This window comes from Natator depressus, chromosome 27, assembly GCF_965152275.1.
Source record: "Natator depressus isolate rNatDep1 chromosome 27, rNatDep2.hap1, whole genome shotgun sequence".
Classification (NCBI taxonomy): domain Eukaryota; kingdom Metazoa; phylum Chordata; order Testudines; family Cheloniidae; genus Natator; species Natator depressus.
This window is the reverse complement of record NC_134260.1, coordinates 12,246,838-12,268,599: the sequence shown is the minus strand read 5'-3', so window position 1 is coordinate 12,268,599 and position 21,762 is coordinate 12,246,838. Positions and strand designations below refer to the sequence as shown.

At 53.0% G+C, this 21,762-nt stretch overlaps 1 protein-coding gene across 2 annotated transcripts; it reads left to right on the top strand.

The window, feature by feature from the left end:
• Nucleotides 1-9,477: 9,477 nt before the first annotated feature.
• On the top strand, nt 9,478-21,362 carry ARL5C (ARF like GTPase 5C). 2 transcript variants are annotated; one of them, XM_074940413.1, is made up of 6 exons: nt 9,478-9,580; nt 12,644-12,704; nt 13,651-13,798; nt 15,905-15,988; nt 17,063-17,205; nt 19,690-21,362. In XM_074940413.1, the coding sequence occupies exons 1-6, from the start codon at nt 9,535-9,537 to the stop codon at nt 19,736-19,738; spliced, it is 531 nt and encodes a 176-aa protein (XP_074796514.1). In that variant the 5' UTR covers nt 9,478-9,534; the 3' UTR covers nt 19,739-21,362. The 2 variants fall into 2 exon arrangements, with proteins under 2 accessions (XP_074796514.1, XP_074796513.1); XM_074940412.1 differs by having other exon boundaries at nt 17,054-17,205; nt 19,690-21,348.
• The last annotated feature ends 400 nt before the right edge of the window (nt 21,363-21,762 follow it).

Genomic DNA, 21,762 nt, shown 5'->3' with positions numbered 1-21,762 from the left:
GGGGTGGGGCTTCGGTCAGCTAGGGGCCCTGGGGGGTGGGGCTTCGGTCAGCTAGGGGCCCCTGGGATGGGGTGTTATCTACTGGGGGGGCAGGGTTCAGTATATCCTGTGGGGGAATCTCTCTCCTCAAGGAGCCTCTGAGCATAGCGCTCCCCTGTGAGGCTGGTGTGGTTCATGCCCCCTAGCAGGGTTGGCCTGAGATTGTATGATGCTCCCCACCCCCCCTCCATGGGGATCCCTTGCCAGCAGTGCCAGGGGGGGCCCTCTGCCAGTGGTGCCCCCCACTCAGCCCCCAGAGGGGCCCTTCTCATCTCCCATAAGATAGTGAAGATTCACTCCCACCTTAAATCCCTCCTGGGCCTCAGGGGACCCGGGGGTGAAGGGCAGCCCAGTGTTTCTCGGGCTTTCCCCGCCCCCAAAGCTGACCAAACTGGGACCCAGCTTGCTCCCCCCTGCCTGCCCCACTCACGTGCAGACATGTGGTGTGGGGCACCATGCCCTGAGGCAGGGCACCTTCCCCCCCGTTCCACCACGGGGAGGAAAGCATGCTCAGCCCTGGTATGTAACCGATCAGCCACCTCCTCCTCGCTCCCTGCCCTGGTTCTGCTCCCCGCTCACCCCCCCATCCCCTTGTATTTCCATGGTGCTCTCTATGACCCAGCCGCCAGGGGAGTGGGACGGCCGGCGCCCCCCGATCGCTGGAGAGAGCCCGTCTCCGGCACCCGGGGTCCCTGCCCCGCGCCAAGGAAGCTCCTCTGCGGTCCAGTGCCTACAACAGAACCCAGCCCCTTGACCACCCAGCAGCTCCCCCAGCTCGATTTCGCCTGCCAAGACGGAGCGGGTGGGGGAGGGGGTGATGCATGCGTGTGGGGTGTGCACTGGGGCCTGCCGTGAGTGCGCCCCTGCCTGCAGAGCCGCATGTGAGTGCTGTGTGAGGTTACCTGGGCACCCTAAGCCTGAACTGGGCTGGAAGGGGCGGGCTGACACCCTGCTCTCTGAGGGCAAAGCGGCCCCTGGGCTGAAATGCCCCCCACTCCCCAAGGGGGGGGAAGGGTTGGAGGGGGTGGCATCTCCCAGCTGGCTTGGGAGGGGAGGTGTTAACAGCTTCTTGAGGCTCAGCTCTGGCCTGCCCTGTTCTCTTGCGCCCACTTCTGGGGTGGGAACCAGTGCTCATGGGCCTGCCTGTTGGGGCCCTTCGCTTCTGGGGTATTTTTATCCCGGCCGGAGCCCAGCCCCTACCCAAAGGCCCAGGCCCTTCCCTGCCGTCCCCATTGGGGCTCTCTTCCCCCCCAGGGCTTGGGATGGTGGAAGCTGGGAGGAGGGTGGGGTGAAAGGGATCTGGATGGATCCAGCCCAGACCTCTGACTTTCTGGGCAGAGCTGCTTCCCCCCTCCCGCCCTCCACCTGGTGCCAAAGCCTGGGCTGACATGAAATGCCCATGGCTGCCCAGCGCCCCTCCCCTCCCCTGTGCAGTGTCTTGCGTCCCTGTGGCTGTCTGGTGTGTGTTCAGTCCTGTCTTGTCTGGCCATGGTGTGTCCGTGTCCGTGTGAGCACGTGTCTGTCTATCCCCCCGTTCCCCCCCCCCCCCCCAGTGGCAAGCTGGGACCCGGGCAGGGCCTGGCTCTGCATAGCGCCTCTTGGATGTGAGTTCCCTGGCGCTCTGCCCATCAGACACCCCCCTCCCATCACATGCGCGCCTGGAGGGGCCTGCACCAGCCTCCCCACCCTGCACGGTGGCTGTAGATCCAAACCCCCCCCCCACCTGAAGGGAATGTTAAGCTTTGCTCTTAGTCAGTAAGGGTTGGGGGCAACGCCCCCCTCCATTGGGGTATCACTGGAAGCTTCACCAGGGGAGCCCTGGGAGGCACTGCCTTAGACCAGACCCATGGGCCTCCCAGTCCCACATCTGGCATTTGCTGTAAACCCTGATTGTGCAGCACCGTCCTGGTTTCAGTGGACTCTTGAGGTTGATTGGCAGCTGTCTGTGATTCCTGCAGTGCCGTCTAGTGGTTAGAACAGGGGCCTGGGGTGCCTCAGGTCCACACCCAGCTCTGCCATTTTGTCAGGCCACGCTCCTTTTCTGTGCCTCAGTTTCCCCTTTCTGTAAACCGGGGGGATAACACGCGAACCTCCACTAAGCACTAAGAAATCTGCACGCTCTAGCCACATCAGCGTATTGTCGATACTGCACTTCATGGCTCTCTGTACTTCTGCTCATAGCTTCATGGTGGTAGCAGGCCTAGGACCCAGCACACAGGCCTCTACCAGTTGAACTACAGGAGAATCTCCTTTGGCAGTATGGGGCCTATGATACACTATTGAACCCAGTAGAGGGTGGCGGGGAGGAGGTGTCTGTGAAATGGACACAGCCCGAATGTGAGCAAAGCCACTTGAAAGCAATGAACCGTCCTGTATTTATGTCATTTAACAAACTATTTTAAAAGCAAATATTTTATTTATTTATTATCGTTCATTCGGGGAGGGGGTAACGTTCTCCCATTCGCTTGATTCTTTGTAATAAATATTTCATTGAGACCTCTAAAGACGCTGCTGTGATGGGGCGTGTGGGAAGAACACTAGAGCCATGTGCTTATGAGTTTTTAATGCCAGATGAGTCCCCTTCCACCCTTATCAGTTGGCTACCTCTGCAGTTGAGTCCATTTTAGATTGTTTTTTCTTTTAAAAGTGACAGATCAGCCACCCACCGTTTGTCTCCTCCATCCCCTGTCGTATAATTTAATTCTTCTGCTGTGAAAGCTCCAAAGACCCAGCCCCATTACAGTGGAAGTGGAACTACTTTGTATAATCAGCCTGCGCTCTTGTTGTGTGCAGCTCATGCTGGCCCTTGGTGGTTCTGCAGGGAAGTGTCTGGGAAGCTGCATTTCTGGCCATTCCTGAGCTTTTGGGGACAAGTGATCAAATGTTTTAATTGCTTTTCCTCAGCCCCACTTGCATCATTTTTCAGGCATAGGGAATCAGGACTCCTGGGTTCTACTTCTCCCACTGGGGGGGCCCTATAGTCTAATGATGAGCATGTGGGAGTGGGACTTGGGACTCCTGGGTTCTATACCCAACCCTTCTGTGTTTGACTTTGGCCCAGAGCCTCAAAGGTTCTCAGATAGCCATGAAGTGAAGGTTTTGAGGCTCTGGGCCTTTGCGACCTATGTCAGGAAGCACGAGATGATACTTCCGGTGCCAGTGTGTGGGTGTGTCTGCAGTGGCAGTGAATTTTCAAACATCTGTTTGCTCCTTTCCTCTATCCAAGCAGAAAATGGAAACAATACTGCACCTGTTCTGGCCCACCGATTGCCCCATGGTTGAGAAACTTAAAGGGACCGTGACACAGTTGGTGGGAGAAAAATTTGCCCTTCCCTTTTGTTCCTCTATTTAATGGCAAACGCCATTCTTCCCTTTCACCCCTTTCTGTTAAGGAAATGGTATTGCCCAGCCAGAGCACTGCAGTGCGTGTAGGGGCGCATGGTTATGTTCATGTTTGGGCCCCTGGGAGCACTGGCCAACGTGTGTTCTCTCTGGGGAGGTGAGGGTTAACTTAGGCTAGCGGTGTGTCCCTGCCACCTGCCGGCTGTCATGGGTCACAACACTCCAAACCAGGCTACTACTCCGCTGTCCTGGGCACTTCTGGTAGCAAATGGCATCTACGTCCTTTGCTGCTGAAATGCAGCTGCCTCTGGGGTGTGCTGTGCTGTCTATGCATGAGGACATTGGAAAGAACACCAGGGGAATCTTTAAATCATTGCACGCAGTCACAATCTCAGGTATACATCTCATCTGAAAGACGGTGTAGTGCTTCAGAGAGATGGTTGGGGCTGTTTTTCAGCCTACTTGGGCTCCTGAAGCATTCGTTAAACTTTGTTGCACTTTGAAAATTGGACAGCGCGCTGGACTGGACTCAGGAGACCTGGGTTCTCTCCATTGGCCTGCTGACTGACCTTGGTCAAGTCACTTCACTTCTCCGTGCCTCAGTTTCCTCATCTGTAACATGCGGCTAATGATCCTGACCGGTGTTGGAAAGCAGTTGGGGGCCTACTGATGAAAATGCTATACAGGAGCGAGGTGCTATTGCCCTGCTATGACTGACAGGGACCCTCATTTCCCCACCACTGCCAGTGCCCCAGATTTATTATGACAAGATTCCTGCCACAAAAGAGCTTGCTGACTAAATGCCACCTCCCTCTCCTGCCCCCGTTGGCTACTGAGGACCCCTTGCCGCATCCACTGACAGCAGGGCACCACTAAACTAGCCAGTGCGGATTAGTAATTCCTCCACAGAGATCTTGAGCGAGAGATTTTTCTCTCAAGACATCCACGTCAATTTTGCAAGAGTCAAGAGGGGTTGGAGGAGGAGCCAAAGTTCTGGGTGCTTATTGGGGGAGGAAGGGCAACCCCTGGGGTCTCCTAGATGGGAGAGGCCCATCTTTCCAGTGTAGATAGTTCCTGGATATCACAATACTGGCTGCTGTGGAAATGCTTTTGACAGATTAGGAGACATAAGAAATAATCTGATCTGACTTCCTGCGTGAGAGGCTGGAACAATTCACCCAGTGAGTCATACATCCGGCCCAATAGTTTATGGTACCGCTGGAGCGAGCCGTCCACTCTTGATTTTAAAATTCCATGTTATGGACAATCTACCATGACCCCATGGCCAGTTCTTCTCAATGCTAAACATTTCCAGCTTGAATTTGTCTTTAATACTGTAATTGCACCTTCCTTCAGCAGCCAGCCAATGGATCTTACACCTTTGCCTGCTAGATTAAAGGGCCTCTAGCATAGAAATCTTCTCCCTGTGGAGGTGCTTCTGGATCACGATCAAGCAATCCCCATCAGGTGATTAGGCGGAGATTAAAGAGAAGGCCCCAGTACAGCCACTTATTTCAAAAGCCTCATCTTGCAAAGAAGTGACGCTGGCCTAGCTCTTCAGAGGTATTTAGGCACCTAACTCCCACTGGAATCAGGCACCTAAATAGCTCTGAGGATCTCGCCCCTTTAGCCTTGGTGTGTTAGATGCACAGGGGACAAAGGGGGGTTTCCGGACCATTACAGCACTTTCCGAAATAGCGCAGAGGAAATCCGCAGCCATTACAACACCAAGTAGGTGAACAATTCACCAGGTTCCTGTATTGCAACACCACTCTGACCGCACAAACCCGTTCCTTCCCGAGCAGCGGAGCAAATCATGCTTCTGCCTAGCCAGCGTTTTCTACACTGTCGTCGGCCCTGTTCTCAGATGTCACATGGAGGGATTTTTCTCAGTCCAAGAGCGACAGGTGAGGTGAATCATGGGAGCTGTAGTTTTTTCGGGGTCCTTTGGTTGTTATATAGTACTATAGCTGGGCATGGCACATTAGAGATATTTAATAAACCAGGTCCAAATCAGTGGACACTAGGATCCTAAATACCTTGTGGATCTGGCCCATAGAAACTACACTAATGGTAACGTTACAAATACCTAGATTAAAAGTAAGGTGCCCTGCTTTAATCCTGATAGGGAAAAGCCTATAGAATGTCATAGAATATACTAAGGCCTGTCTAGAGATCTTTTTTAAACCGTCCTAGGGAATTTAATAACTCTCTCCCTGCTGTGAAATTCAGTCAGATGGTTCCAAAGACCATTCTCTATTCAATTCTGTAAGTCTGGAGAGCAGTTTCTTGAGAACCTAACTACATTTCTGTAGCAGCCTAGGGGGTTCCTCGCTCGTAAATTTGACAGAACTTTTCCATAAGGAACTTTTAACGTATTTCATTGACAAAAATCTAGAAAGGTTCTGAATTCGCACTGGCAGCCTAATGGCTGCAGACAGAGAAAAAGTGATTGGGAGAACTTTGTCCTCCTCACTGTTTATCCTTCACAGCAGAGGAAAGAGATGGAGGGTAAAATTCTGGCCCTGTTTATATTATAGTAAATGGCAAAACTCCCAGTGACTTCCATGTGGGTAGGACATCAGCCAGTCAGGTTAAAGTGAAATACAGAAAGGAAAGCCTGGTTTCAAGGACACTGTTGATTGGGGTACATTTCTGTGTTCACTTTTTCTTTTTTAATACAAAGACAGGTGTTTTCATGACATTTTAAATAAAGTGAAACGGGGATTTTCAGGGAGGAGAATGTCATTAGTTCCCTGGAATTCCAAGAACACAGTGGATTGGCAGCTTCTCCCTCTCTCTATCTCTGGCTCCCACACACTCACACACACAAGCAGAAATGGATCGTTTTCCTTTTACAAACTGATTCAAATTGTTGCATCACTTTATTTTTCTCAAGCAACTGAGTGTGTGTGTTGGGAACGATGACGATTGGAAACTGACTAATCTTTAGTCCGTTGTTTCTCTCTAACCAAGGACTGTGTCACTGGGGTTGACAATCCGATCGGGCACCCTGGTGCTGCGGTAATGGACGCTAATACAAAACCATTATACAAGTAGACTGTGAGCAGTTTGATGGTGTGTTGATTTTGCTTCAGCATGTTCTTTGTGGGATATTAAGGGTCTTTGGTGGGATTTCTGAAGTGGGGGAGGGAAAGGGGGGGAGAGAATGGGAATCAAGCCCTCAAAGTAATTTTTTAAAGACACTTTAGGAAGGTCTTCATGAGGAGTGAGAGAACTAGTTCCGATAGCACCACAGTCCTGATCTCCACCTCCCTCTGTTGTACAAAGCTGGTCAAAAAACGGAATAACCAAAAGTGCCAATGTTATTTATGTTGCAGTATTTTAATCCATATTGACTTTTGTTTGTTTGCCAAAGCTTGTTTTTGCGAAACAAAGAAATGTCAGTAATGATCACAAAAGTTGTTGTGACAACAGTGTTTCTAGAACTGTCAATTCAAATACCACAATAAATGGAAACTTTGGATAAAGGTCAATTTTTTGTTTGCAAAAGGTTTCTTCTTCTCTTTTTTAAAAGCCCTACTTCAATTAAGAACGTTTTGTGGGAAAACATTTCTGCCCAGCTCTTTGGCTAAACTTCTCCCCCAAAACTGAAGCAAAGCTCTTCCTGAGTAATAAATAAATTTGGTTAAAGGGACACAGTCAGTAATAATCGGAGAGCGGTAATGTGGTCTGGAGGAGAAGAGCACAGATTATGATTTAGGAGATTTAAATGCTATTCCTCTTTTTCTGACTCACTGTGTGACCTTAAACAAGCCACCTCCCCACTCTGTGTCCCAGTTTCCCCATCTATAAAATGGAGATAATGCCATTTGTCAACCTATTTTACAATGCTTTGAGCTCTACAGATTAAATGCATTATAGAATCCAGAGTACTATTTAATCATATTAGTAAAACAAATTCTTATCTGCCTAATTATGAACACGCTGGGGTATTAAAAAACAAAGCTGGTTAAATCTAATTTACTTTCCATACCTAAAGCTGCTTCTTTCACTTATTGTGCTTAAGCTGATGGTACTTAACTCATGGTCAGTTTCACTTCCAGTTGTAGTCAGATTGATTTCCAGGTTGGCTATTCTTTTGCAGTATGTTCGTTTGGGTTATAAAAACACCAGGGGAATATTTAAATCCGACCCAAAAGCTGTTTGCATTGGAGTTTAACAACAACAATAGAAATCTTTCTGTTCAGCAAAGAACTGATTTTTTAAAACTTTGTTCTTCCTAAATCTACATTTAGGATGGTGATGGTAAAACACCATCCATAGATAAGTAGAAAACACTCTACCTTGCATCAGCTGCTTAATCTCTCTGTGGTTCAGAACCCTGTTTGTAAAATGGGGCTGATGAGCATTCTTTGTTTCCGCCTCCTTAGTCTGGAAGCAGTTTGGGGCAGGGACTGTCTCTCCTCTGTCTGTGCAGCGCCCAGTGCAATGGGGTGCTAATCTCAGTTCGGACAGGTAACAAACAGCCCGTCTTTATCTAATCACCACGTGGCCTATGCCCATGAACGGTGAAGAAGAACAAGGCTGTGGACGATGTGCCAGCTCTTTGCAAGGTTGGTTGGGGTTGGTTCTCTCCCTTCATTCAAAAGGAGGATGCAGTCCCATGCCGGCCCAGCTGCTGTAGATTTAAAGTCCTCTCACCTAGGCCTACCGCTCTGCCAGTGTGAGAAGGGGATGGATGAAAGTTTTACAGTCCTGTCGGTCAGCACAGGGGTAGAGTCTGAGAAAGAGCATTTCAGGGAAGCTTGGCTCAGCTTCCAGATATTGTCATTGCTGTTAAATATTTGCCAAGGGGGAGCAGCTCTGGGTAAATCCCCCTATGGCGCTTTGTTTGCCGCCGCGGTTTCTGTTTCAGGAGCTTGTTTTGGGTGTATCAGTTCCTGTAAAGTAAGAACCAGCCTGGACCTTCACCCCCAAATCAAACATCCCTCCTTCCCAACAGGCACCGAAAGGGATTTCATTCTGTTTTCACGCTGCTTCTGAGGTTTCAGGTTGAGGGGGAGAAAATCCTGAAACACAGTGAGCAAAACTTTGCCAACCCACAATCCTGACACACAAGTGAGCAAAATCCTGAAACACAGTGAGCAAAACTTTGCCAACCCACAATCCTGACACACAAATGAGCAAAATCTTGAAACACAGTGAGCAAAACTTTGCTGCATCCTCCGAGGAGAGGCTAATCCGGAGAGATCTGCATCCCAGATCTCTGGACAGCAGAAGTTTGGATAGTCTGGATCAGATGTGGCTGAGCATCAGAAATGTGTGTGTGTGTGTGTGCGCGCGCGCGCGGGGGCGGGAGGAATGTCTTTCTTGGGGCAGAACCTTTGCCCCCCCCATCGTGGTTTGAACCATGCTGCTGTGTGTGGGTGTAGTTTTTTGCAGTATTATTTGTTTTGTGGCAGCGCCCACGAGCCCCAGTCATCAACCCCAGGCCCCATTGCGCTAGGCGCTGTACAACCACAGAACTGAAAGAAAGCCTGTCCCTACTCCAAAGATCTAGAGATAAGACAAGTGACAAGAGGTGGATACGGACAGGGGGAATACGGGGAAACAACGCGAGTCAGTTGGGAGTCTCTCTTTTCCAGTGCAACCAGAGATTGGTTGCAAACTCCAGCCAGAGCAAGACGTCCCTCCCGGCTCAGGGGTAGGCAAAATCCGTGGGTGGGATCTTGAATTTTGGGGCTGGGTCCAATCAAAAGGTCTCCCCTTTACCACAAGGGCTGGTCATGAATGAGGCCTGGGACCCCCAGGCTGGGGGTGGGAATGGAGTGGGGCTAGTATGGGCTTGGGACCCCCAGGCTGGGGGTGGGAAGGGAAGGAAGTGGGGCTAGTATGGGCTTGGGACCCCCAGGCTGGGGGTGGGACGGGGAAGAAGTGGGGCTGGCATGAGCCTGGGACCCCCAGGCTAGGGAGGGAACGGGGCTAGCTGGAATTTCCTCTCTACAATCAGCATCAATAACCACCCCCCCCCGCGACACTCGGTGCGCAGCGGCCCCATGGGAAAACCCCCCAGGGGGCGGGGCCAGGCCCGCGCGCTGACGTCACGGGCGCAGGCTATAAACGGGGGGCGGGCGCGCGGCCCGGCCAGTAGCTGCAGGCGGCGGGTTCGCGGCGCGGCGCGGCGGCGCCATGGGGCAGCTCTTCGCCAAGCTCATGAGCATCTTCGGCAGCCAGGGTAAGGGCCCCCGGGGGGACCCCCTCGCCCCATTATCCCCCTCCCCCGGTCCAGACTCGCGCGGCAAAGGGGGCCTGCCTGGGACCCTCCACCCCCCCGTGCACCTGGGGGGCTGGGAAAGCTGGGGGGTGTAGGTGGGGGGCGGCTGGGGCAAGGAGGTTGGGGGAAGGGGGTGGGGGGCCGTTGGGGGAAGGAGGTTGGGGGTGTAGGTGGGGGGCCGTTGGGGGAAGGGCGTTAGGGGAAGGGGGTGGGGGGCCGTTGGGGGAAGGGGGTTGGGGGTGTAGGTGGGGGGCCGTTGGGGGAAGGGGGTTGGGGGTGTAGGTGGGGGGCCGCTGGGGGCAGGGGGTGGGGGGAAGGGGCGTAGGTGGGGGGGAAGGGGGTTGGAGGATCTAGGTGGGGATCTGGGCTGCTGGGGGGCATAGTTGGGGGCTGCTTGGGAAAGGGGCCTGGGGAAGGTGGGGGGGGCTGCTGGAGTGGTTGGGGGTGTAGATTGGGGGGCTGCTGGGGGAAGGGGTCAGGGAGGAGACTGCAGGGGGTGGGCAGAAGGCTGGGGAAGGGGGTTGTGGGTGGGGCAGGGAGCTGAGCTGAACAACAGATGGAAGAAGAAAGTTTCTTGCAATAAGGAGCCCAGAGAAAACAAAGGAACTGGGGGGCGGGAGCCAGCCTGCTCTGGGGGGCTCAGCAGTTGGCCTCCATGGGAAAGGCTCCCCTCCTTCTGGGGCCTGCTTTTAACACTGGGGCAGAAAGGAGGAGCTGGGGCCGAAAGCTGCCTTCTGGGGGATTTTAGACATGGGTCTCTTCACCCTGCGGGTTGTATCTGAAATCACCCCATAACACTTCTCTGGTGGGGCAGGCCTGGGTCTAGGCCCCAGGTGGAAGATTTGGGGCTTTGTCAGGAACAGAACAGTACCTATAAAGGTCGTGCCTCCCCCCCCCCCCCCCCCGCTGCCCTCCCTGCTGGGGGAGCTGGGATTTGACCCGCTTTCCCCACCCTGGCTTTGCGCTGCTCCGGCTGCTCTCACTTTCATGCCCTGTGGGCTGCCCCTGTCCTGCAGCCAGGGTGGGACTGAGAACAGCCTCGCTTCCCCGGGCGCTCCAAACTCTGGCCAGCCATACTTCTGGCCTGGGCTCCCAGACAATGCAACAGCGCAGCCCATTGTGTGGGTGTCTGGTCTGGAGAGAAAACAGCTTCTTTTGATTGTGAGCGGAGCCCAGAGGGGGAGATGGCTGTGCCGTCAGTTTCCTTCCCTTCCCCTGGAGTCCCGCGCTGCACGCACGCCCTCCCCCCACAGAAATTATTTTTACTCTGGGATTGATGTGCCTGCCAGGATTTTTCCTGACTGAAGCCGTTTCAGTTCAGAGCCACTGATCTTTGCAGAAGCCGTGACTCCTCTAGATCAGTGGTTCTCAACCAGGGGTCTGGGGCCCCTGGCAGGACCGTGAGCAGGTTTCGGGGGGGGGCTGCCAAGCAGGACCAGCATTAGATTTGCTGGGGCCCAGGGCAGAAAGCTGAAGCAGCCCCCACCACCTGGGGCTGAAGCTAAAGCCTGAGCAACTTCGCTTTGTGGCCCCTGTGGCATGGGGCCCGGGCAGTTGCGCTGCTTGCTACCCCTGAGCGCTGACTTTTGTGTACAGAAAACCACTTGTGGCACAGGTGGGCCGTGGAGTTTTTCTAGCATGTTGGGGGGGGGGGGCACGTGCTTGGAAAGGAACAGGTTGAGAACCCCTGCTCTAGATCCTTCGCCTCTCCTGCATGCAGGGGCTGGGTGCCCCTTACATCACAGCTGTTCCCAGATGTTGCATGGTCACCCTACTGTGACGCTCACATTTCATACACTGAGCAATTCATGCCCAAGGATAGGTGTCCTGCCTCTCTCTTTCCCCCTCCCCACCGCCAGCTCCACAACCGCCACTCTCAATTCACGGGCTTGGTTACACCCTCAAACTCCAGCAGAGGAACGTGTGTTGGGGAACTTCGCTTCCAAGGGGTTTTGCTTTGGCTGGGGATGGATTCTGGAGAGCACCAAGATCCAGGGGTAAAGTGAAGCATGGGATGGAGGGAGTTTGGAGGAGAGGTTCCATTTGCACCAAAGCGTAGCATGCCCTTTGCTATGTTGCAAACGGTCCCCTCTGTTTCCATGGAGTCGGGCTTATTGGCCTCTTGGCTGGGTTTCTCTTCTTTTCTGCTTCCAAAAAAAAAAAAAAAGATCAAAACCCCTAGTGGATTTGTAAATGTCTGTCTGTCTCAGATGTGGCTGTCTATGATCCTTCTCTGGCCCCCATCACCACAATAGCTGTATTCATCCCCCGACTCCCCTGGAGGGAAGGCAGCGCTGTGGTCCCTGTTCTACAGGGAACCAGGGCACAGAAGCTAAATGGCTTTACTCGGGGGGGGGGGAGAGGGGAGGGTGTTGGCAGAGCAGGGAATTGAACCCAGGTCTCCAAGTCCTAGGCTAGACTCTAACCACAGCACCCACCATCCCTCCCATTAAACTAGTTAACATTTATCTTGCAATAGCATCTAGATGCCCCACTGTCCTAGGTGCTGCGCAGACACAGCATAAGAGAGAGTCCTTGCCCCAAAGAGCTTACAGTATAAACAGACAAGACAACATGGGAGGGAAACTGAGGCATGGAGCAGAGACATGACTGGCCCAAAGCTACACAGCAGATCAGTGTCAGGGCTGGATCCCAGTCCAGTGCTCTATCTACTAGATCTTTGGAAACTGTCAGTCCCTCTTTAGCCACAGTGCTATTCCAGATCTGCTCCCTGCAGTGATCCCAGCACAGCATAGACGGGAGCCTTGGAATCTCGCGCCGCTCGGCTCATGGATTTTTATACCCCTTGTGTTTAAAACGCTGCTACTCAGCACCCCCTTTACGCTTGTCCCCGATCAGAACCAGCCTGCTCATGGAAAGCCATCTGATTTTCCAAGTGTTGGGCGGGGGGACGGGAAGCTGGCGGGGTGAAGAAGCTGGGTTACACCCCGGGTTGGCTGGATTGGCTGGGTTTCTCTGCCTGACTGCTAGTGTCCTTCTCATCCTGACTCTTTGGTTCTACAGAGCACAAGGTGATCATTGTTGGCCTGGACAATGCAGGGAAGACCACCATCCTCTACCAGTTGTGAGTATTCCCATCCCTTCATCTCCCATTCAGAGTCAAACCGCCAGCCAGATGGCTGAGCAGGGAGATGATGTATTCCTGCCCAACCCCCCTGCTGCAGAGCCTCCCCCAGCAGGCAGCAAATGGTCAGAGTAAAACAAGGATGCCTGAATCCCATCTTCGCATTCCAGAAGGCAACCGGGTTAGCATGAAATTAGCAAGGGGGGTGGGGCTCCACGGGGGTGGGGGCCAGAAGCCTAGTCTGAAGTTGTTTCTATTAAGCCTAGAGGCCCCAGCTGAAATCAGGGGCCTATTGTGCCAGGCGCTGTACAAACCCATAGTAGGAGACTGATCCAAGTACAGTAGAACCTCAGAGTTACGAACTGATCGGTCAACCATACACCTCATTTGGAACCAGAAGTACGCAATCAGGCAGCAGCAGAGACCAAAAAAACCAGTAAATAAAGTGCAGTGCTGAGCTAAACATAAACTACCACATGCCAAAAAAAAAAAGATTTGAGGAGGTAAGGAAACTGTTTCCAGTAAGGTGGCTAAAAGCAGCATTGTTCTTCTGCGTTGTAAAGTTTCAAAACTGTATTCAGTCAACGTTCAGTTGTAAACTTTTGAAAGAACCATAACGTTTTGTTCAGAGTTAGAAACAACCTCCATTCCCATAACTCTGAGGTTCTACTGTAGATGACAAAGGGTGGGAGGAGGGGAGTATTACATGTGGGAAATTGAGGTAGAGAGATACTAAGTCACTTGCCCAAGGCATCTGTGTCAGAGCAGGGAATTGAACCCAGGTCTCTAGGATCCCCATCTAGGGCCTTAACCCCAAGGCCATCCTGGTTCCATGCTCATTTGCTTCTTGCTAAGCACCTGGTGTGCCCCAGTCGAGGGGGCAAGGGAGAGTCCGGCATTGGGTTATGCTGGGGCGGCTCTGACACCTGGTCTGTGTCTCCCACAGCCTCATGAACGAGGTGGTGCACACATCACCCACCATCGGCAGCAACGTGGAGGAGATCATCCTGAGGAAGACCCACTTCCTGATGTGGGACATCGGGGGGCAGGAGACGCTGCGGTCCACGTGGAACACCTACTACTCCAACACAGAGGTAAGGGGCCGGGTGGGAGGAGCAGCACCATCTTGCTCCCCTCCCAGGCTGGCTGCGATGGCCCTGTGATGCTCGTCTGGGCTTGATTTGCTTGGCAGATTGGAGAAGCTGGCGGATTTCTTGTAGTTACAGAGGAAGGGAGAAGCTGATTGGCCACGATGGCTGCCAGAGGAGTGCGCAGATCCCCCTCAGCCCCGACCCACAGCCCGCCCTGCTATTCCAGTGCTGGGACCCCTGCATGCAGCTCTGCTGATGCCCCTTCATCCTGACTCGCAGCTCCCTGCTATCTCTGTGTTAGGGTAGCCTCCCGCAACTCAACCAATACAGAGCCATCCCGACCCACACCACCCCTTTCCTGTTGTATTCTTGGGGACCTGCCAGTGCACCTTGGTCCTGACAGGCAGTCCCCCTGTTACTCTAGTCCTTGATCCATAACCAAGCAGTTCCATGTGCTACCCTCTGAGCAAGAGGCTAGCTGACCGCCTCCCTTGCTTTCTCTGCCATGCCTCCTCCTCACACCACAGCCCAGTGTCCGGGATTCCCCTGCTTTGGGATGTGCTCCGGTTGTGGGCACCCGGCAGCAGCTGTCTCTGCTCCAAGAGGTGCTGGGAGCAGGGATGAGTGGCCTCATGCAGACAGGCACTGTTAGATTTCCACTGGGAAAGCTGATTTGATCAGGTTCTGTTGCTATTTCAGACTCTTACACTTGTATAGCAGCATCAGGCGACCAAATCCCCTTGGGTTTGCGTTCCTAATTCCCCACGGGTACTCTGGCAACTCCAGCTTAAGCGCCTGATCCTGCATAGCAATGCTTACTCGAGCGATCACTTCCATTGATGTTAATGGGGCTCCTTGTTGGGAGTAAAGGTGGCAGGGTCGAACCCTTCCGTTGTAACTTGATGTTGAATATCGCGCTGCTCCTTTAAGAATGGAGCGGGTGGCTTTGGAGAGTGAACAGATTTTCACTAGGGCAGGAAGCAGGTGGGAATTTGGGGGGGGAAGGACCCGGGGGGGTGCCGCTTCTCTAAACAGGGTGGGTTTTCCCCTTTTGTCGCAGCTTGTTTTGAATGGGATTAAAATACTGTCCTGGAGGGAAGAGCACCCTGGCAAAGATCCCCAGCTGTTTTGGCAGCGCAGAGAGAGGCAGGGATCTGAGTTCAAACACGTCCTTTGTCTTTCCTGCCTGGCCAGCATTCCTGACATAACTCGAGCTGGAATTTCTCTCCCGCTGCTGTTCGGGTTTTGTTTCGCGACTTAGAACAGGTCTTGCCCGAGCAGCAAGAGTGCAAGATTGCTGTTAACTTTCCGCCAGCTCCAAAGCCCCGAGCCAATCGAGTTTGACTGTGACATTACTATGAATTACTTGTACTGCGGTAGCACCTAGGACCCCGTGTGCTAGGTGCTGTACAGCCAAAGAACAAATGTTGGCTTGGCCATTAATGAATGGCTTCCGCGGGGAATCAGTGTGATTCCTGGTTACCATGGAAAGTTAGTCCAAGGGAAGCTCTTAATTATTTGTATTCCAGTAAGGGCTAGAGGGGCCAGTGATTGGGGCATCATTGTGCTAGGTGCTGTACATGTACATAGTGGGACAGTTCCTGCTCCAATGAGCTGTAATGTACAGACAGGCCAATCTTGGGAGAAAGAATTATTCTCCACAGATGGGAAAACTGAGGCACAGAGGGGTTGCGACTTGGCCAGGGTCACCCAGGGCATCTGGGGCAGAGGCAGGAATTGAACCCAGGTCTCCCGAGTCCCAGCCCAAGGCCACGCTTCCTGTCAAATGATTTTCACTTCCTTGGAGTCACTGGTGTCATGCCAGTTCTCCAGTCCTCCACAGAGCTTCTCAGGCTAGACGTGAGCTGAATTTCTGATGTAAAATAGCAGCTGGAGAACGTGTTTGTGCAGCATCTAGCGCAGCAGGGTCCGGATCCATGGCTAGGGCTCCTAAGGGTTCTGGTAATACACCTGATAAAGTGCTGTGCCAAAGGGCCCGACCTGGCTCCTGTTCCACCTGCAGCTCTTGAGCCAGGCCTCAGATGTTAGCCCAGGACCGGGGTGTTTGATTGACATCTGCTCTTTCCACCCCCCCCTTACCCCTTCCAGTTTGTCATCCTGGTGATCGACAGCACCGACCGCGAGCGGCTGACAGTGACGAAAGAGGAGCTGTACAAGATGCTGGCCCACGAGGTGAGTTTGTGCCGGCGTCGCCCTTCGTGGCCACGGCCTCATGTCCAGAGTAAAGCCGCTTTTGTCTAGTGAGTTGGAGGCAGATCCCTGAGCGATGTTGCTGGGAACTGTGTGACACTCCGTCCCTGTCAAGAGGGCCTGATGCGTTAGCGGCAGGGTACCCAGCTGTTTCAGGCACAAGGCCCCAGCCGTCCGTAGCACGGAGCCCTAGCTGCGTTATCCCCCGTGCTCTGTAGAAATCCCTGGGTTCGTTTTGCAGGTAGCCACTCTCCTCAGTGTCTCCATATTGCCCACGTAGGGACTGATGGCTCATAAAGCAGCGCCTCTCCTTCCTTCGGGTGCTGAGCGTCACACGAAACAAGTTTGTTGAGACTCAGTCCAGTTCTGACTAGCGTCCACATCGCAGTTTATCCATTCAGAATGGGGTTTAAGGAGTGTTCTGGTTTATTATAGTTGCACCGAGAGGCCCCAGCTGAGATCAGGACCCCATTGTGCCAGGCGCTTACAGACCCTGTGCTGACGAGGTCACAATCTAAATAGCCACAGGGTGGAAGGGGAAACAGAGGAAGTGACTCGCACAGTGTCACGTAGCAGATCTGTGGCAGAGCTGGAAACAGAACCCGGGTGTCCCGACTCCCAGCCCAGTGCCTGGCCCACATGGTCACTGGCCACACTGTGGTGGCTGGATTCATCTGGCCCTCATCACTCTAGTATCAGTGCACAGGGCTCAGGTTAACCAGAGCCCTTCAGGGTCCCTACGGTTGCCAACCCAGCACCTCTAACAAGTGTGCCAATCTCCTGGTCTTTTCATAAATTGGGAGCCTCTGTGGTGTTTTATTCCAGTGCTGGGGGTGGGGACTGCGGTTCCTCCAGTGCCAGGAACCTCAGCCAGCGATTGTATTAGGAACCCAGGCTGGTGTAATGTCTCTTGTCCCAAGCTGCACCACCTTGGTACCTAGCACTGCTTCCCTGCCCCTTAGCAGCACCATCAGGCTGGGGGATGTTTGCGTGGGGGGGATCTGAATGGAGTGGGGAGAAGGTTAATGGTGGGATCTCTCTCCCCAGGACCTGCAGAATGCGGCAGTCTTGATATTTGCCAACAAGCAGGATGTAAAGAACTCCATGACTACCTCTGAGATCTCCAAGTTCCTAACCCTCAGCTCCATCAAGGACCACCCATGGCACATCCAGGGCTGCTGCGCCCTCACGGGAGAGGGGTGAGTGCACCACAGAGTAAACTAAGCTGTCCCTTTTGGTGCTTAAGTGTCCTGTGGAACTCTGTCCCACAAGACAGAAGTGAGGCACAGAACTTAATGGCATTCAGCAAAGGGTTAGGGGTATGGCTGGCTGAAAATTTTCTGTCTACACTGGTTTTGGTGGAGAATTGGATTTTTGGTTAAAGGATACTTTTGAAAAGTGTCTGCTTTACGCCTGAAAGCCAAAACATTTTGACTTGGAAATGCTGTCCCGGTGCCTCATGGGAGCTGTCATTTAGTTGCTTTCTGTCCCCAGTCTTCTCTATGGGTCAGGTTCCCAGCCAGACTACATCTTCCATGTTGCACCATGGCCACAGAACCTTATGATGCAAGAGGGGAGCCTGTGATGCATCATGGGAGATGTAGTCTGACCTGGAACCTTGTCTATAGAAGTGAATGGGAGCATGAGGCGTCTGAACTACAACTCCCATGAGGCACCTGGGCGGCTTTTCCAATTTGAAGTATTTTGGTATTTGAATTGCTGCTGAAAATGTACTTTCCATGGGGAGAAACCCCAGAAGCAGCTCTAGGTGGAGACATACAGATAATCAGCACATCTGCTGTCTTGTTAGGCTGGATAGGACTATCTAAGGGCTAGAACCCTCCTGTGCCAAGCCATGAGCCGCTTTCTCCCGTAATTGTTCGCTGGGGGGTTTCTTGTAGCTTCCAGTTCTGGTAGGAGACTGGGCTAGATGGACAGCACAGCAGTTCCTGTGGGCTCCCTTCTTCCCTGGCTTGTCCCGGGTGTTTGGCGGCACCTTGCAGCTGATTAGCTGGGGAAGTGCTTGGCTTGTGGATACTCATGTAATGATCTACGCTGGCTCTACCGGGGGTCGCTCTGTCCTCTCTTATCCTTCAAATGGATCCCAACCCCCTGTGTGTATTTACACGAGCCTGGTGCACACCCAAAAGGCCCGGCAGCCTGACCGGCACTCACCCAACGACAAGCATCGGGCTGTCCTGCTGGCTCCACAGATCCGTAGCACTGAGTTTGGGAAAGAAGTCAATAGAAGTCAGGTGATTCCTGTAACTGACTAGAGCGGCTGGGGCCCAGCACAGCTGGCGCTGGAGGGGAGGTTCTGTCCGCACAGACGTAGGCAGGGTCCCCACACTCACGGCCTGGGTGCAAACACTTCCCAGCCCTGACCTGCAACGACTTGCGTCTAAATGTTCCGGCCACCTCTAAGTGTCTGTCGTGTGCAGCTGGCACCCTTTTACCTGTGAGGCACTGGGTGTAGTGGTTAGAGCAGGGGACTGAACTGGGACTCCAGCTATCATCTGTTGTGAGGGGAGTGGGGTCTAGTGGTTAGTGTAGAGGGCTGGGAGTCAGAACTCCTGGGTTCCTTCTCCATGTCTGGGAGGGAAAGAGCAGTAGTGGTTAGCACAGAGGGATTCCTGGGTGCTCTCTCAGCTCTGTCCCTGAGCAAGTGTGACTGTGTGCTAGGCACTTTACCTCTGACTCAGTTTCTCCATCAGTAAAGTAGGAGCCGCTCCTAGGAGTTCGTCACTTTATTTTTTCCAAACTCTCTGAACACCTCAAACAAAAGGCAAAAGCCTTGTCTCTGCCTGGAGCGCTCAGGTAGTGTGACTCACGCAGCCAGAATGCTCCTAGCACCAGCTGTGCTGGCTTCATGGGAATAGACGCCAGGGGGCATGACAAGTGTTTGCTCAGTTTGCGCAGACGCATGCTCCGGGGGCAGGTGCGCCTGTCTGGGTCGCGTCCTGGCGGGCAGGCACTGGTGACTGGTGCTCACTGAGCTGCAGGCTGAGTAGCTGGGGCTGGGTTAACCAATGACTCACTGCTCAGATGAAACTTAATCCACCTTGTCTCTAGCCTCTTGTCTCACCCCCCAGCCTATAAAGGGGCCCTGCCTTTCTCTGTTCTCCTCAACGCCTTTCCATAGCAGGAGGCTGACTCAGCTGTGACTGTGGGATAATCAGGGACTTCTCAGCACCTGGGAACCGGTGTCTCCCCCAAAGAGGAGCCTGTTCAGAAGCACTGGCTGCTGCTGTTTGCTTTGCCAATGATAAGGACACCCTGGACAGTCCTTGGGGGATTGCTGTTTGGAGAGCCAGGGGCTAGAGCTGCTTGCATTGTATTGAATCAGAGGCAGCGCGATCTAGTGGTTAGAGAAAGAAGGGGTTGGGTTAGGATCTATGGGTTCTGCTTTCAGCTCTGGGGAGGCAGTGCAGTGTAGCAGTTAGAGCTGGGAGTGGGGTTCTGCGTCTGACTTTGCAAGGGGAGTGAGATCCAGTAGTTAGAGCAGGGGGGCTGGCAGCCAGGTTTCCTGGGTTCTCTTCCCAGCTCTGCCCCTGACTTGCTGAGCCGTGCAGGCCAATCACATCCTTGCCGCTGGCCTCAGTTTCCCCATTGTGTAACCCTCTGGCAGGTGGTATCAGTGCAGAGCGTGGTTATTAATGCGCGTTCTCTCCCCATTTGTGCAGCCTGCCAGCTGGCTTGGAGTGGATGAAGTCTCGAGTAGCTGCCAACTGACACATCTGACCAGACATGACGGAACAGTGCAAAGCTCTCAAACATCTTATTTATTTTTTTATACCTGTGAGTTTCAGCCTGGACTTTCCTTCTAAAGCAGCTGAAGCTGGGATTATGTACGGACAGTGTATTTCAGAGCCCGGGTCAGCGTGGGAACTGGTCCCTCCTGGATTGCATGTCCGGAAGGAATCTGCATCATATCTACTGGGTGAGAGGGTCCTTTTTGGATCGTGTCTCTGAGGGGAATCGGTTCTGGGTCCTCTCTCTTCTGGATCACATCTGCAGAAAGGGAAACCAACAGGAAGAAATCTCTTCGCTCCAGGCCGGCACTTCAGTAAAAGCTGGAACAAAGAAGCCTGGCGCCTGGGGATTTTACGCACACGCGGGCCCAGCGCAGCTCCCAGCAGATTTACCGATAAGCTATGAAAGGAAGAACCTCACCCTCTGGAGTCCAGTTAACAGAAAATGCCTTAGGTCTTCAGATAGGGGCTGGGGATAAACTTTGCTAGAGGCGGGGGAGGGGGGTGACCTTTAAACCCCAGCTCCCCTCTGAGCGGTGCTGCCTATGCTCTTCTCCAAACTTGGGTGGCGTTTGGGGCGAGGATCCGAAACCTTGGGGACACTGACGTTTCCCAGGATTTGCTCTCCAATCATCCCTGGGCTGCTCAGCGATGCATCGACCAGCGCGCACTGGATGTTTCCTGCCATTGGTGCTTTCCCTTGGTCCGTCAGATCAAGGCCTTGAACATCTTGTATTTTATATTTTTTAACCCAAGCAGGAAAGGGCCGGCTCTGTGGCTCTGTTCCTGAGTATTTCTCTCTCCTGCCACGGCCCTGGGGCAAGAACACAGATCTGGATTCGGGCCCCTCCTCCAGCGCTGTTGGAGGGAAGGGGATTCAGTGAGGGTGGGGAAATACGAATGGGTGGGGAAGAGCTGCCCCAGCCACACCCCAGGGAGCAAACTTTGCCCCTTCACAGTGGTTCATTCCCATCTCTTCCACCAGAAGCTACTAATGGTCTGGCCTAGCAGGGCCAGATCCAAGCACCGCTCGATCCGTGTGGGACCTGGCATCGGGACCAAATCCAAACCCTGGATCCGGACTCAGGGATGTTTGGGTCTGACCTATCCAGCCCGTGTCCCGTTTCTACTGAAGATCGAGTCTCACTCCAGAGGCAGCAGAAGCTGATGGTCAGGGAGACCCACCTGGGTTCTGCTTTAGCAGACTTGTGGGGAATGACTTAACTCTTCTGTACCTCAGTTTCCCCCTTTGGCAAGTGCTTGCCTTTGTAGAGTGACCTGGAATCCCTGGATGTGAAGGATGCTGGATAAGCACAAAGGACTGGGGGTGGGGGGTGTCACTATCAGGGGTTCCACTGTTCTCCAGTGCAATGCTCTAAACTGGTGTGACCCCAAAACCCACTGGAAAGTTGCCCGTTGAATCCATTGGGCTCTGGATCAGCCCCTTAACGAATCTTCTTCAGTTAAGTGCTTTTAACTAATTAAACTTGTCCCATGAATTTGCATTTGCACAGGCCCCCCTGCTGGACTCTGAGGAGCGGGACAGCTCATCACAGCTTCCTGCCTTGGGCTCCGATGGGGGTTTTTACGATTTCTGGGATGATCCCTTTGACTCTCCAGTTCTGTATTTTTTATAAAACTTGTGTCTTGTATTTTATACCTGATTAAAAGCTCCACTATTTAATTTTTTGCACAATCGGGGTCTTGTCTTTTATTAATAGCTTTTCCATCCTTGTGGATAAGGCACTGGGCTGGGATCCAGGAGATTTGGGTTTAATTCCTAAATCTACCACAGACTGCCTGTGAGATCCTGGGTAAGTCAATTAGGCCCAGATCCTAAAGGGAGTTTAGGCACCTAACTTCCATGGATTCAGTTGGAGTTAGGTGCCTAAATATCTTTGAGGATCTGGACCTCATTTCCTCCATCTGTGAAATGGGTATAAAAAACCCTTCCTTCCTTCCTACAACTTGATCCCTATGTGTTGATTTGTTTTCTTTATATAT